The sequence below is a fragment of the Lissotriton helveticus genome, chromosome 5_1 (assembly GCF_964261635.1).
Source record: "Lissotriton helveticus chromosome 5_1, aLisHel1.1, whole genome shotgun sequence".
In the NCBI taxonomy this organism is placed as follows: Eukaryota; Metazoa; Chordata; class Amphibia; order Caudata; family Salamandridae; genus Lissotriton; species Lissotriton helveticus.
Window position 1 is genome coordinate 320,250,238 of NC_136065.1, and position 14,348 is coordinate 320,264,585.

The 14,348-nt window shown below is 50.9% G+C and overlaps 1 protein-coding gene across 2 annotated transcripts in view; it reads right to left on the reverse strand.

Moving 5' to 3' along the window:
* TNFRSF18 (TNF receptor superfamily member 18) overlaps window positions 1-14,093 on the reverse strand; it is a 186,793-nt gene extending 172,700 nt beyond the window's left edge. The window contains exon 1 of one of the 2 annotated variants that reach the window (XM_078642369.1): window positions 13,820-14,093. In XM_078642369.1, the coding sequence (XP_078498495.1) occupies window positions 13,820-13,964 (145 nt within the window). In that variant the 5' untranslated portion in view covers window positions 13,965-14,093. The remainder of the gene's footprint in view (window positions 1-13,819) is intronic. The other variant, XM_078642370.1, reaches the window with a different exon arrangement.
* Window positions 14,094-14,348: the final 255 nt, after the last annotated feature.

Here is a 14,348-nt window from a genome sequence, read left to right on the forward strand (position 1 = left end):
TCCCGAACTTTGCTGAGTGTGCTGCGGGGGGTGGGAACGGGAGAGCTGGGAGAGCCACTGCTGGGGCCTTTGGTGGAGCCGCTGCTGTTGGGAATGTCAGGGAGGAATGTATATTGCCAAAATGTCTGCCATAAAAATATGTACATGGAACATTAGAGGTATGCACACACCCGCGCGCAGGTATCAAATATACTCCTACTTGAAAAGGCAAAACGTGCAGGTCGCGCTATTGCAGGAAACACACCTGAGTGGGGCGGAGGTGACGGCGCTGAGGCGAAGATGGAGGGGACAACTGTATGCCACTGAATACTCCTCATATGCCCGCGGAGCGCTGCTGTGGGTAAAGCCGGGAACTCCCTTCGTAATGTCAGAAGTTCACACGGATACGGAGGGGAGGTATGTCCTAGTGAAGGGTCGCATGGACGGGCAGCCAGTGGTCCTGGCGTCCATTTACGCTCCAAACACGGATCAGGGCACCTTCCTGGCGCGCATCTCAGAGAAATTGGCGCCCTGGCACGGCGTCCCATGGATACTGGGAGGCGACTATAACACGGTACTAGACCCAGTGCTGGACCGCTCGGTCCCGCCAAGGCCAGAGGCCACATCCCAGGGGGCCACGAGGGCACTCACACAGTGGGCGGCACAGTGGGAACTGAGGGATGCATGGCGTGCGCACAATCCTGACGCTAGGGTGTACTCTTATTTCTTGGGAGCACATACGTTACACGTACGCCTTGACAGGTACATGGTATCAACGGAAATATTGCCGCACATCACTGACTCCCAATACCTGGGTCGGACACACTCGGACCACAACCCCCATACACTCCACATGGCTTGGGAACGCCCGCGCCCACCGATCCCCACATGGCGACTGCAACCTGCATTACTGCTAGACGGCCCCTTTAGAGACTCCCTGCAGGCCTGCGTAGCACAATACTTCACTGACAACTCAGATACAGCATCCTCCCCAAGAGTAGAGTGGGACGCATTCAAGGTGGTGGTAAGGGGACACTGCTTGAGCACTCAGGGGAGCATACGGTGGAAGTTGGAGGAGGACTTGCGCAGGGTGGAAGCGGACTTACTCGGCAGGGAACAGGAGGCGGTGGGAGGCGCAGGAGACCGGCTGCAGGCGGCCCGGGCGGAGCACGAAACACTACTGGAACGGCTGCGACACGTCAACTTTGCGGCCCATTCGGCGCGGGTGCACCAGCACGGTGACAAGCCCGGTAGGCTATTGGCCTGGTTGGTAAGGCAGGAGGAACGCACGGAGCCAGTATCCGTCAACCGCACGGCTGAGGGAGAGCTAGTGTACACCCAAAGCAGGATACATCAGGCGTTTGTGGGGCACTATCAGGCCCTATACAAATCGCAACTGAGAGTCTCCGCGGCCTACATAGCAGAATACCTGGCAGACATCCCGCTGCCCTCCCTAATAGGCTCGCAGCAAGACGCCCTGGGGGCGCCATTCTCCCCGGAAGAAATGCGCGAGGCCATCTTCGCACTGTCCAACGGCAAATCACCTGGCCCGGATGGACTACCCGCCGAATTCTTTAAGGCGTGTTCGGACACGCTGGTTCCGGAGCTGCTCAAATTGTACCATACTGCGATGGAGGAATCAGCACTCCCAGACTCGCTCAACGAGGCAAACCTGGTCTCGCTATTGAAACCGGGCAGGGATGGCGCACTCATGGGGTCCTATAGGCCGTTGGCCATGCTGAATACCGATTATAAAATCTTCACCTCCCTCCTGGCCCGCCGCTTGGCCCTGGAGGTACCTACTCTGGTGCATGCGGATCAAAACGGCTTCATGCCGGCGCGGAGCACGTCTCGTAACCTACGCCGCCTCTTCCGGATTCAAGAAGCGGCTTTGCCGCATTGGCCTAGATCGGGGTGTCTGGTCTTAGACCTGGAGAAGGCCTTCGATTCAGTAGAATGGCCATACCTGGGAGCAGTGTTAGACAGATTCGAGGTGGGAGATGCCTTTGCTGACATGGTCGGACTGCTCTACCAGAGACCCAGTGTCCGAGTGAGGACGGGTGGGCTGTTGTCGGAAAGGATCAGGGTGCGCAGAGGCACCAGGCAAGGCTGCCCCCTGTCGCCCCTCCTCTTCTCTTTAGCCATTGAACCACTGGCGGCTCTGCTGCGGGTCAGAGGAGCGGAATGGGGGATCCCATTGGCTGACGGAACACACACAGTCTCACTCTATGCGGACGACCTGCTGCTTTATGTGCGGGACCTCACCGCTGTACCAGCCGAGCTATCGGACATCTTCCAGACCTTCGCGGAGGTCTCGGGCCTCAGGGTCAACTGGGCCAAGTCCGGAATATACTCGTTCAGCCGAGACCAGGAGGAATGTGATGTGCACCTTGGAGGGGCCCGGCTCGCTTGGTACCCGACCACGTTTAAATACCTAGGGCTGCACATCTATAGAGACCCACAAGACATACTGGAGGGCAACCTGGTGCGCGCCATTTCCTCCCTGCGAGCCCAGATGTCCTTCTGGAAAACTCTGCCGCTGAACGTGCCCAGCCGAATAGCTCTTTCCAAAATGATAGCGCTCCCTAGGCTACTCTATCACTTCGCGAATATCCCTACGTATGTCCCCGCACGGATATTCCGCGACCTGGAATCGATGCTTCGCGGCTTGATCTGGAACGCGGGACGACCTCGAGTGGCGCTGGCTAAACTGTACTCCCCGACTGCGGAGGGGGGATTGGCTGTCCCCAACATGGAGCTGTATTACCTGGCTGCACAGCTCCAATGGGTGACGCGCTGGCTCAGCGATACGCATCTAGACGATACGGCCACCGCGGACTACCTATGGACCCACCCCCAGGTTTGCGCCCTGTTTCACCCATTAACCAAAGGACCCCGTCCTCTACCCTTGCATATGGCCGTGGCCCGCAAATGCTTTCTCCGGAGCCTGAAACTGACACAAAATGTCAGACCGTATGCTCCTGCCCTCCCCCTGCTGGGCACCCCCAGGAGGAGCGGGATGGTTACGCCGCGCAATCTGGACCACTGGGTCACAGCCGGAGTAGAGACCATGGGTGACCTGTATGCTGACGGGGCCCTGCTCCCATTTGCGGAACTGTCGGAAACCACGGGACTGCCGGCTGGGCAATTCCTATTCCATGCGTCGGTGCTACGGGCATACACTGACTCCTGGGGAGACGTCCAGGATGAGCCGCCGATACACCACCTGATCCAATATCTACATGTAATGGGCAGAGGCTCGCACGTCACGCATTGGTTAGCGCAGGCGCTTCTCATCCAACCTTGATAGACCTAAAGGGAGGGGAGGAGGAACTGCAGTTCTCTATAGAGACACGCTCGCCTGTAAGATCCAGAATGGAGGGGTGGCTGATTGTGAGAGCTTACAGTTCTCCCTTCGGTTGTCACCTACAGTGTCTCTGGTGGGCTTGTTGATCTATCGCCCTCCCGGACCGTTGGGTAGTTTCCCTAACTCTCTCTTGGAAATGACTGCACTTCTTGCCTCTTCAACTGCCAACTTTGTTGTTCTCGGCGATTTTAATATCCATCTTGAGGACACAGCCAATGCCACAGGAGTCGATCTGCTCGACGATCTCAGATCTTTTGGACTCAATTTGGCCAATTCGGGCGCGACCCACGAGAAGGGTCACCTGCTTGATCCCTTATTTTCTAACTTGGACCATCTTACTCCATCTCCGGCTCTTGCCCTACCTTGGACAGACCATTATTTGGTGTCCGCATTATGGCAATTCGACAGCCGAGCTGCGATGGTCCCACGGGTTCACACCCTGGAGAGAGCCTGGTCGAGGCTCCCAGTTGACACCTGGGCGGCACACTTGGAGGCCACGCAGCCCTCTCAGGGAGCCAACCCGATAGTCGCTGACGCGAACTTCCACACCTGGCTCGTGGATTCTCTAGACACTCTCCTACCCAAAAAGAAACAACTTACGAGGGGGAAGAGAGTGGGCTCGGCACCTTGGTATTCATCAGAATTAAGAACTCTGAGGAAAGGATGTAAGAGGCTAGAGCGGTCCTGGAGGAGAGACTGGAGTGAGGCGAATCGTAAAGAATATCGTGCGGCCCTGAGCAGGTACAAATCCGCTATTCGGGTGGCAAAATCAGGATTCTTCGAAGAGCGCATTGGCTCTGCGGCCAACTCTTCCAAAGAGTCATTTAGGGTCATTAAGGAGCTACTCAATGCCCCCGACCCCCAGGTTTTCCACGAGGACCCTCGCAAAAAATGCACAGAACTGGCCTCGTATTTTAAAAGTAAAATCGACAACATACTGGCTTCCCTTCCCCGGCTAGGTGAGATCTCCTCTTTGGAGGACAATCCCAGCTCCCAACCTGAGTCACCATTGGCGGAGTTGGCTTCCCTTGGTCCAGTTACTAAGGAGGAAGTCCTGTAGGTGCTGGGATCTATGAAGAGCGGCTCCCCGAAAGACCCAGCACCTATTAAATATCTTAAACAGGTGTCATCTTCTATCGTTGGCCCTGCTACGGACTTGATAAACCTGTCTCTCGCCCATGGGGTGGTCCCCCCCAGTTGGAAAGGGGCGGTGGTTAAGGCTCTTTTGAAAAAGCCTAACCTTGACCCCGCCGATCTCGCCAACTTTCGGCCTATCTCTTTGCTGCCGGGTATCAGTAAGGTGGCTGAGAAGCTGGTGAATAGCCGCCTCTCCAACTTCTTGGAAGCCAATTCCCTCCTGGGCGACTCCCAAACGGGTTTTCGGCCCGGTCAGGGGACCGACACCGCCCTGCTGGCGGTCGTGGAGAATGCGAGGAGCATGCTGGATTCAGGGGGATCAGTGGCAGTGATCCTCCTGGACCTCAGCGCTGCTTTTGACACCGTGGACCATCAGGTGCTTCTCCAACGGCTGTCAGGGGTGGGGGTCACGGGTTTGGCCCTCAAATGGTTCGCCTCCTTCTTGGAAGGTCGTACATTTGAGGTGTGGGAAGGCCAGGAAAAATCATCTTCTACCCCTCTCCAGTGTGGTGTGCCACAGGGCTCTTCATTGAGCCCTACCCTATTCAACGTTTACATGGCCCCCCTGGAGAATGTGGTACGGCCGCTGGGTATCAAGATCATCAGTTACGCTGATGATACCCAGCTGGTGGTAGGCCTCTCCCAGTCGGCGCACCATCCCGACCGGCTGCACACGTGTCTTGAAAAGATCTACACGTGGATGTGCAGCTCAGCCCTAAAGTTAAATGGCTCCAAAACGGAACTGATGCTGCTGGGGTACTCCTCTCCATCTTTGCCCCCCAGCAGCTGGCCAGACTGTTTGGGACCGATGCCCCCCCCCAAGCAGGAGATCAAGAGCTTGGGGGTATGACTGGAGCAGGACCTATCATTTAAAACCCATGCCAAAAAGACTGCTGGCGTGTGCTTTGGCCTGCTCCGTTCAGCCCAGAAGATTCTGCCCCTGCTCCCAGTGGCCACTCGAAGGCTTCTCATCCAGGGACTTATTATCTCGCGGCTGGATTTCAGCAATGCGCTTTTCCTGGGCGCACCCGAATCTACCCTGAGCAGACTGCAGCAAGTGCAGAACGCGGCTGCCAGGCTTTTGACGGGTCTCCCTAGGCGGCAATCTGCCCGCCCGGCGTTGAGGGCACTGCACTGGCTCCCTGTGAAGGACCGGGTGAAATTCAAGTCACTCTGCATCGCCCATAAAGTCCTTCACGGGGTGGGTCCACCTATTCTTGAGGAGATGGTTCAGCCCTATAAGGCCTCTCGTTCCCTCCGCTCTGACCACCAACATCTCCTTCAGGTTGGCAGGGTGAAAAAGGCAAGAACTGGGGGCAGAAGGTTTTCAATAAATGTGGCCTCCTTGTGGAACTCACTGCCCCTACAACTGCGCTCCGAAGCCAGTCTCTTCAGGTTTCGTAAACTTTTAAAAACTTTTTTGTTCTCTGTTTGATCCTTGCATTCTTGTAGCTGTGTTATGTTCTGATAAGCGCGGGGATGCCTATTGGTAACCAGGCGCTATACAAAACTCGGAATAATAATAATAATCATCCACACGCAAAAACCCACAATGCAGATCAGGGCTAAATGGGCGGCGCACCGAGGGAGGGATTGGACAGATAAGGAGTGGAACCTAGTCCTAGCTAGTCCCGTGAACGTCCCCCGCAATTCCCGCTTCCGTGTCATTCAACTGTACATATTGCACCAGGCATACCTAACGCCAGATAGAATAAACAGATACTTCGCGATCGACACTGCCGTTTGTCCCAGATGTGACCTGCTGGGTGCAGATATCCTACACATGCTTTGGCACTGCCCAACCCTGACCGCGTACTGGGGGAGGTGACTTCACTCCTGAATCACAGCACGGGCCCGGGTCTGCCGGACACGTGGGAGGCGTGCATTCTCGGACTCTATAAAAGGACCAAACTGAACAAAACACAGGCACGGTTCTGGGATCTGGGCCTCATCACAGCCAAACGGCTGCTCACAAGGCATTGGAAACGGCGAGAACCGCCTACCCCGAGACACTGGTTCACCTCCTTTACTAACTGGGCCAGGGCGGAAGGCACGGCGCTTCACCGGGAAGAGATAGCGGGTCTGAGGCAGTTCCCGATCGCACAGCTCTGGGATGGCATCCTGGGGTCCCTGCAGGGGGAGGGCACTGTCAGGGGGCTCACGTAGAATAAGCGACACCGGAGGTGGGCCACAGAGGCTACAGCCCTATTGCAGGAACCACCACCCGCAGCGCCGCCCCCCCCCCCCGACACCGACATGGATCACCCAGCGCGCAGACCTCAGAAACGGCTCGACGCCCACGCGGGCGCCCACCAGCAGTCAATGCCCAGCAACACGCCCCCAGCGCAGAGCTGCAGAAACCGCCCCCACAAGCACACTCCACCCCCCCCCGCCCCCTTCCTCATATATGTTCACATGTTTGTAGTATCGGACCCCTGCTCACCGGCGGTGGCCTCTCCAACCCCACATGATACGGTGGGTGGAAGCAGTCAACGGCGCTCCAGGCGGCGACTGCAGGCGTAGACGCCGCTTGATACACCGACAGCGAGGCTACTCCACCTGACTGCTACATGCTCCACTAACCAGGCCGGCGACCGGCGAAATACCGTGGCCCAAAGGAGCTGTCCCACCTTCAGTCTAAGAACACTTGCGCATGCACACCACTGTCCCCTGCTGTACTGTACCATCATCGACACATACCACACTGGTCAGAGGTGACTCCTAATGACACCGTGCAAATGGGACAGACTTGATGTGGTGTAGCCACGATAGGAACATTGGGACATACCGATACGAACTGTTTTGTTTAGTTTGCTGAATTCATGGCTTAGTTCTAGAAAAACTGAAAAATAAGACGTCATTTATGGACCTATTCTTTTCTTGATTTAAGATAATGTGACTATATCGTCTATGACCCAATGGACCGGGGACACAAGGGGCGCGATGATGCGTCCTCTTATGTAGACTTGCACCCTCACGATTTACCGTTCCTTTGCAGCCGGCCCGCAGGGTTGTAGGCTTTGCTATATGTATTGCACCATTGAACATTAATAAACGTCTTCAAAAAAAAAAAAAAAAAAAAAAAAAAAAAAATGAATTAAAAGCATTCGCTATGGTTTCTTCGGAGTTATCCCTGATCAATGGCTTGGTAAAGAGAGACTTTTTGTACCTCCCTCCAGTATCAGAAATGATATTATTCAATTTGCACACCAAGGTCATCTTGGAATCTCTAAAACTTCACAGCTTATTAAGTCTCACTATTGGTGGCCATCCATTGAATCTCAAGTCAAGTTCCATATTGACTCATGCTGGATAATCCCGTCATATATCCTGATTTCACGACCGACCTCCGTGTGGATGAATCGCTGCAGAGCCCGATGGTGCAATCCCGAGAACTTTACCGGCTTGCTTGACGGAGTTATATCGTGTTTCATTTCTCGGCCTAGCCCAGCTTGTGGCCGGGGCCTCGAGTACTGGCCCAGCCGGGTTACAGTTGAACAACATCGGCCGTGGGACTCAGGCAGGGTCCGGTCTCTCGCAGTGGAGGTTATCCTTGCCCGATCTAGATGGCGGTCATTTGGTCTGGTTAACAACAAAGAAGCGGTGACAAGACACGTCTGTGGGCGGGGGTCCCCGTCCCAGAGACCCGGTTCGCCACCACCGGGGTTCGATGGGTTGGGGTCCTCGCTCGCGGTAGCGGAGTACAGATCGCTGCCGTGGTACTTGATAAGTCGCCCTCCGTTGCCGTCTGCTCCGCTCTTGCCTGTTCCACTGGAGACACCCGGCCCACTGGGGAAAACGACTGTTTGAAATCGAGCGAGAGGAGATGGGTCGGACGGAGTGTGAGCCGTCGCTGAGGACTGCACTGGCCACCATCGGGGCACTTCACTCGCAAGTGGAAGCCATTGTCCACAAAAGGATCGCTGGTGCAGTTGAGACAGGTCGTTTGGGACCGGACTCTGATCCTTTGCAAGATCCGAAATGAGCTGAGTTTCCCACGATGCACATCTTAACGGAGGAAGAGGGCCCCGTGCAGAAAGACGTATTGATGCCCTCGGTCAGTGTGCGAATAAATACTTGCGAACTTGGGACTTCGGAAAGATCGCTACACCCAACATTACTGCCGACTGAGGTGGAACCACTCGGTTCTCCATTCCTGGAGACTTCTATTAGTGGCTTTCGGATTGAGATAACATCTTTTCCTTCCCAGGCAGTTTCACTACGTTCACGGAGGAAACAACATCGAGACTTACTGTCGGAGGGGGAGAGCTTATGTGCGGCTGGGGTTCTTAAAGACCTAACATTTTTGACTCGTTCCAGTCTGAATTTTTTTGAACTTCTTTCGCACTTCGCTTCTCCTGTGAATGCGGTGGTTCTACCGGTAGGAGTTCGCATGAAAGATCGGAAGGGCCAGGGATGAGATTGACTGACTGGGTCTGATATCATGGCTTCAATGTACACGGGACTTGCTATCATTCTTGATGCGGGAGGTTGGGCGGTGTTCACAACTACCCCCGTTTTGTTCTGCCTGTATCTCCTGATAGATTTTTGGTTATACTACAGGGGTCGTTTGTTTCTGGCAGGGGGAGGGGAGACCGGGAGCCTGTATGAAGATTTCCTCCTCAACTTTTCTACTTTTAGTATTTAGTTAGATGGGGCGACAGGCACACTGCTAGTTGGGTTTAGGCGAAAGCCATATGCAGGGGTGCAGGGGTTCTTTGTACTGTCTTTGTTTTTGTTTTTATGTTGAATATCCTGATACTATCCTGCTATTAGGTGCCTTCCTGATGGGTAATCCTGTTTGATGGGTGGACGGGCCCTGAGGGTGACATTGATTATTTCGACCTTTATAAAGTGTTGAGTATATTATTGCGTGTTAGCTACGACAGTTGATTAGTTCACTACCCTATAATGTTACGCTCTCTTGCCACTCGAAATTGCCCTGTTCTCTATAATTCTGTTTCTATGGGTGGTGAGGTTTGTGATTGGGGCTGGTTGTACTGAACTTATATATCCTGTACTTTATACGACTACATGCCAGCTACAATTTATGGTTCAGCTTTTCCTCGGGGGTCACCAGTCTGTTCCTCTGTTATGATTGTATATTTGTTGTTAGTTCCGTGAAGTAAGGCACCTGCTGTTGGTTTTTCTTGTTTTCATTAATAAAAAGAATTATTAAAAAAAAAAAAAAAAGAGGATTCTTTCCTTGAATGAAGGCAATGACAAGTTCAATTGTTATGCCAATTCTGTCTCCTCTTATTATCTTTCAGGAGAAGGTTCAAGGGTGATGTAGCGGTTGTACAAACAAACAGCATAACAGCAAAGGTGTACCTAAACTGTCCATATGGAACATATTCGAGGCTCAGCCAAAAACAGTTTTTAAAATGAAAGTCCAAATAAAGAGTTATCTAATTTCTCTATCAGCAATCCACATGGGGAGATTGCAAAATAAGGTGGTAGGCTGGGTGAGGAAAATTGCCCCCTCCTCTCAGTTTACTGTCATCTTCAGGGGCATTCTCGGCGCAGACAGGTATGTTCAAGATTCCTAGACTGGATATTTTTAATTTCCACGAGGACATGTTACTTCAAAGGTTTCATTCATGGTTTTCAATGGAGGGTGCATGTGTAGAACTGATACCCTCATATGCAGCTGTCCAATGTACCGTATTTATGTTTTTCCACCATTTTCACAACCCCATGGCTCCTGGAGTATGTCAAGACAAAGAAGGCACTAGTCTAGGTGTGGTATTCTATTCAGATAGAATCTGCTAATTACTATTGCTGCATCAGCTTATGGTAGCTGCATAATAATAATAATTCCACATTGGTAAAGCACAAACGTATCACCCCTAACGGTATACAGGTGCTGGGGGGCCATCGGGGAGATTAAGCGAGCTATTGCCCAGACTCGCATGATGCTGAGCTGCCGCCAGCACCAAGGATCAAACCGTGAGCCCAGCACTCCGGAGTCAGCCGCTCTGGCCGCTGCACCACACCTCTCCCACAGAAGGTTATAGCAGTACTGTGTAATCAGCGTATAATAGGGTTTGGACTAAACACTTTCCTATGGGGGGGGGCGTGGAGGGGGGAGAGTCAGAAGCTATATGTTGTAGAAGTACACCCACCCCATGATCATGATCTTGAAACCAGGGGCACATTCTCCATTACCACCATAGTCTAGACGGGCAGTCAGATAGCTATATAGTTGTGAAAGGAAGGATATTATAGGCGGGGAGGCACCAGAATCCTCCATTATCTTCCACAACTTAGACTGGTTTTCGAGATCAAAACACTGCTTAGATCGGCAAAATATAGGTATAGGCCACACTGTTTTGCTATTGTATATTTATTCACAATCAAATGTAGGTTAATACATTGTTCTAACGTACCGACCTCACACCTAAAACAAAATTGTGAGTCCATAAGTATGTTATTATCCTCTGCCCATGTCTCAAGCCTCTCTAGTAGTATCCTTCCCAGCAGCTTAATGGAGGAGTCAAGGAGGGAGATCACCCCATAGCATTCCGCGTCCCCCTGCTTTCCCTTTTTAAAGATAGGAACAATTACACTATCAGCCCACATAGCTGGCATGTAACCCTTTGTTGTGGTTACGTATACTTGGGTTAATACGGGATCCGAAAGTGTGGGGGAGACTGTCAGGTCCTGGGCCTTCTTATTTGCACATTTCCCTAAGGGCAGGCTGACTACGTCTGCAGAGAACGAAATTAAGAAGCAAGGATCAAGTGAAAAATTCTTGTCTCTAATAGGCCCCACTATCATAATTTTAGGGTTGAAAATCTTGCTATAATGGGCGAGCCAATCAGCTGAGAGCACATGGGTCATTATTACAGGGGCAGAGGTGTCCCTGAGGAATGGCTGATTAATTGTTTTCAAAACAGGGAACCATCACCCAATGTGGCTCCCTGCTCCAGATATTCCCATGCCTTCTCACGTAAAAAAGTTTTTCTCTTCTCTAAAGCATGTTTGTAAGATAGCCGCATCTCTTTCACCACTTCCTTATTCCTAGGTCGCGCTTGTAAAGCCAGTTAATGTTTTTCATTCACCTGCGTGCAATGATGGTCAAACCATCCCAGTTTGTTAGCTTTATTGGCTTTAGCCCTAACTTTAGACTATCTGCAATAGCCACAGTCAGCTTATAAAGGGCTATAAGTATTTTGCGTGGGCAATGATTTCATTCTGTGCATTCAATGAATTCCCCCCTACTTTCTTTGGTTATCTTTTCCAACAAATTAAATCCATTTATGCCGGCCCATTTTAGACTAATCCCATGTGTATCTTCTATTTCAAGATGGGTCGCTATCTGATGCCCTTTCATATGATTAGTCTTGATATTATGGCTAGGGAAAGTGGCTGGTAGTCACTAAAAGTGGTAGGCACTATCCTAAATGAATCCAGTACTGTAGGACTATGCCTAGAAATCAGAATGTGGTCGATAATCGAGGTGTGCCTCCCTCCCCGGTAAGTTGGTAACACAACTTTTCCTGGTTCTATGTTCTGCACCATCAATTCTAGGTCATACTTATACATTCATTTGTTCAATGATTCCCCGTACACATCATGCATAGAGTGGGATTGGCTATTTCCGAAGTCATCCAACTACCCACATGCCTTAAGAGTCTGAGGGTGTGAATTTGAGACGAGTGACTAACTAGGCGCTCACTGTATATCGTGTCTGTATATTCCTAGACAGTGAAATCTTGCGGTGCTCAAAGGGAGGAGGTAATCACCCATAAACCCCCCAAATAGGTCCTAAAAATAGAGTCCTATTAATATTCAATCTTAACCCTGAGCACACGCTTTCTGTGTAAAAGACCATTCATTAGGTTATTTTAATTCAATATATGTTGCTTTTCTTTACTTTCATTCTTCATTAAGCCTTTAGCCAATACGTGTTTCGTTGTGGTTTCGTCGTGTCAGGATGAATCCTAGACTTCTTCAGGGCTTTCTCACTTCATTAAAGAATAGTACAATACACCATACTGCTGGTTCTACATCCATCCCGGTAGTGTATTTGTTCAATTTCCTGTTCCTTGTATATTCAAATGTATCCATTCCCACCGTGTAGTTTGTTTGGCTGTCAATATCAAGTTGCGTTTCCTATTTATATATCTTTGTAATTTCCGATGTTCTGTAAGGTGATGACTGCAGGCGAGTACGCTTGCACGATCAAAATTCTCCGCGGTCTGGTCACCGCCCTGTAATCCCTGACAGCCAAACAAACTAAGCCCTGAAGAAGTCGTGGGTTAATCCTGACAAGAAGAAACACGTGTTGGCTAAAGGCTTTAAAAAGAATGAAAATAAGAAAACAAAAAATATTGATTGCACTTGTTTTAAAATAACCTAATGAATGGTATTTTGCACAGAAAGTGTGTGCTCAGAGTTAAGGTTGAATACCCACATGCTTTAGCTATTGCAATTGGCATTCCGTGATATTAAAATTCCCACAAACACCTCAAATTCTTTCCGAAAATAGTGGACCACTGCAATGTTGGTGGTATTAACCCTATTTTTGTAGTAATTAATCAACACAATTCCCTGCTCATTTTATATATTTGGAAACACAAAAACTGAAAGTCACACACACAACTCGCTGTTTACACCCCTGTAGATTGGTGGACGCAGGTCTCTCCATGAAGACACCAGAACCCTGCAGACAACAGCCCCAGTGACAGGCAGCACAAGGGGTGCACAACCGACAGTCTCCATATGGAAACTGCAGTGCAGGGACAGCGACCATGCACCGGGACAGGGGTCACTCGGACACCGAGGGCAGTGGCAATAGCGGCACACATAGAGTGGATAACTTTACACTCTGAGACGCTCTACAGAGACTAGAGCCACTGTAAATGATAACAAGAATACCAGTTTATCATATAGCCCTTCAAAACACACTCAATCGTTTCCTAGCGCCTTGTATAATAGGTGCTAATGTTATCACATAAAAATAATACGCATTGGAAGGCAATGGCGGCGTACAACAACACACTAAAGGAAAGCCATAACATAATGTGAGCCGCCAGATGTAAGAAGATCGGACCATAGGAAACCAACTGTCTGATCTTGGACAAAGTGGCTCATCTCTCATATTTTCTCAATTTCGCTAATTGCCAATTGTGATGCATTCATAAACAAGCTACCGCATCATGGCTCAGTGAGCTGAATGCTTCCATTACTCGCACGTCAATACATCTGGGACTATGAATTAGCGAACTAACAAGTGCAGGTGAAGTTCAGAAACGGCAGAGTAGCTCTACACAAAAAGTTGGTATAAAAAGACTATGAATACAACACGTCCTCAACTTTAGGTGAACTCACCTGTTGCGCACCGATTGCAACATTTCCAATCTTGCACGGGAGGCAGCACCGGGTATTGGTCTTTGGGGCACTGAACTCCCATCGCCCCCCCGCACCAAGCCGCCAGAATCCACGCCAGTCCCAGGAGCGACGGCAGTGCCTCCATTTCCTACTCCGTTGTCTCCGAAGGGTCTGATTGAACACGACTGTTCCGTGGAGGTTTGGTGTCAGAAGCGAAACAGACGCATTTTAGGCGAGCCTTCGCCCACGTGTCACGTGCTTCCTCTCAACAGTTGAAAAAAGCCTCGGCTAGTGACGGACTACGTCGCTTCTAATTCGTGAGATACAAGCATGTTTCGGTATTTGAAACCTCACCGAATAGGTTATTTCATCGTATTTCTCAAAACCTTACTTTGCAAAGCGGTCTGAACTAACCCTTTGAACAACCTCTCGAATTCCGCTTTCACAAAATGTGATTATCTGCCCGAGTGTCCGCTAGGAGGCGGAGAGGAGAGCCACTGAAGCTCGAGCCTGAAGCCTGGCTCGGCTC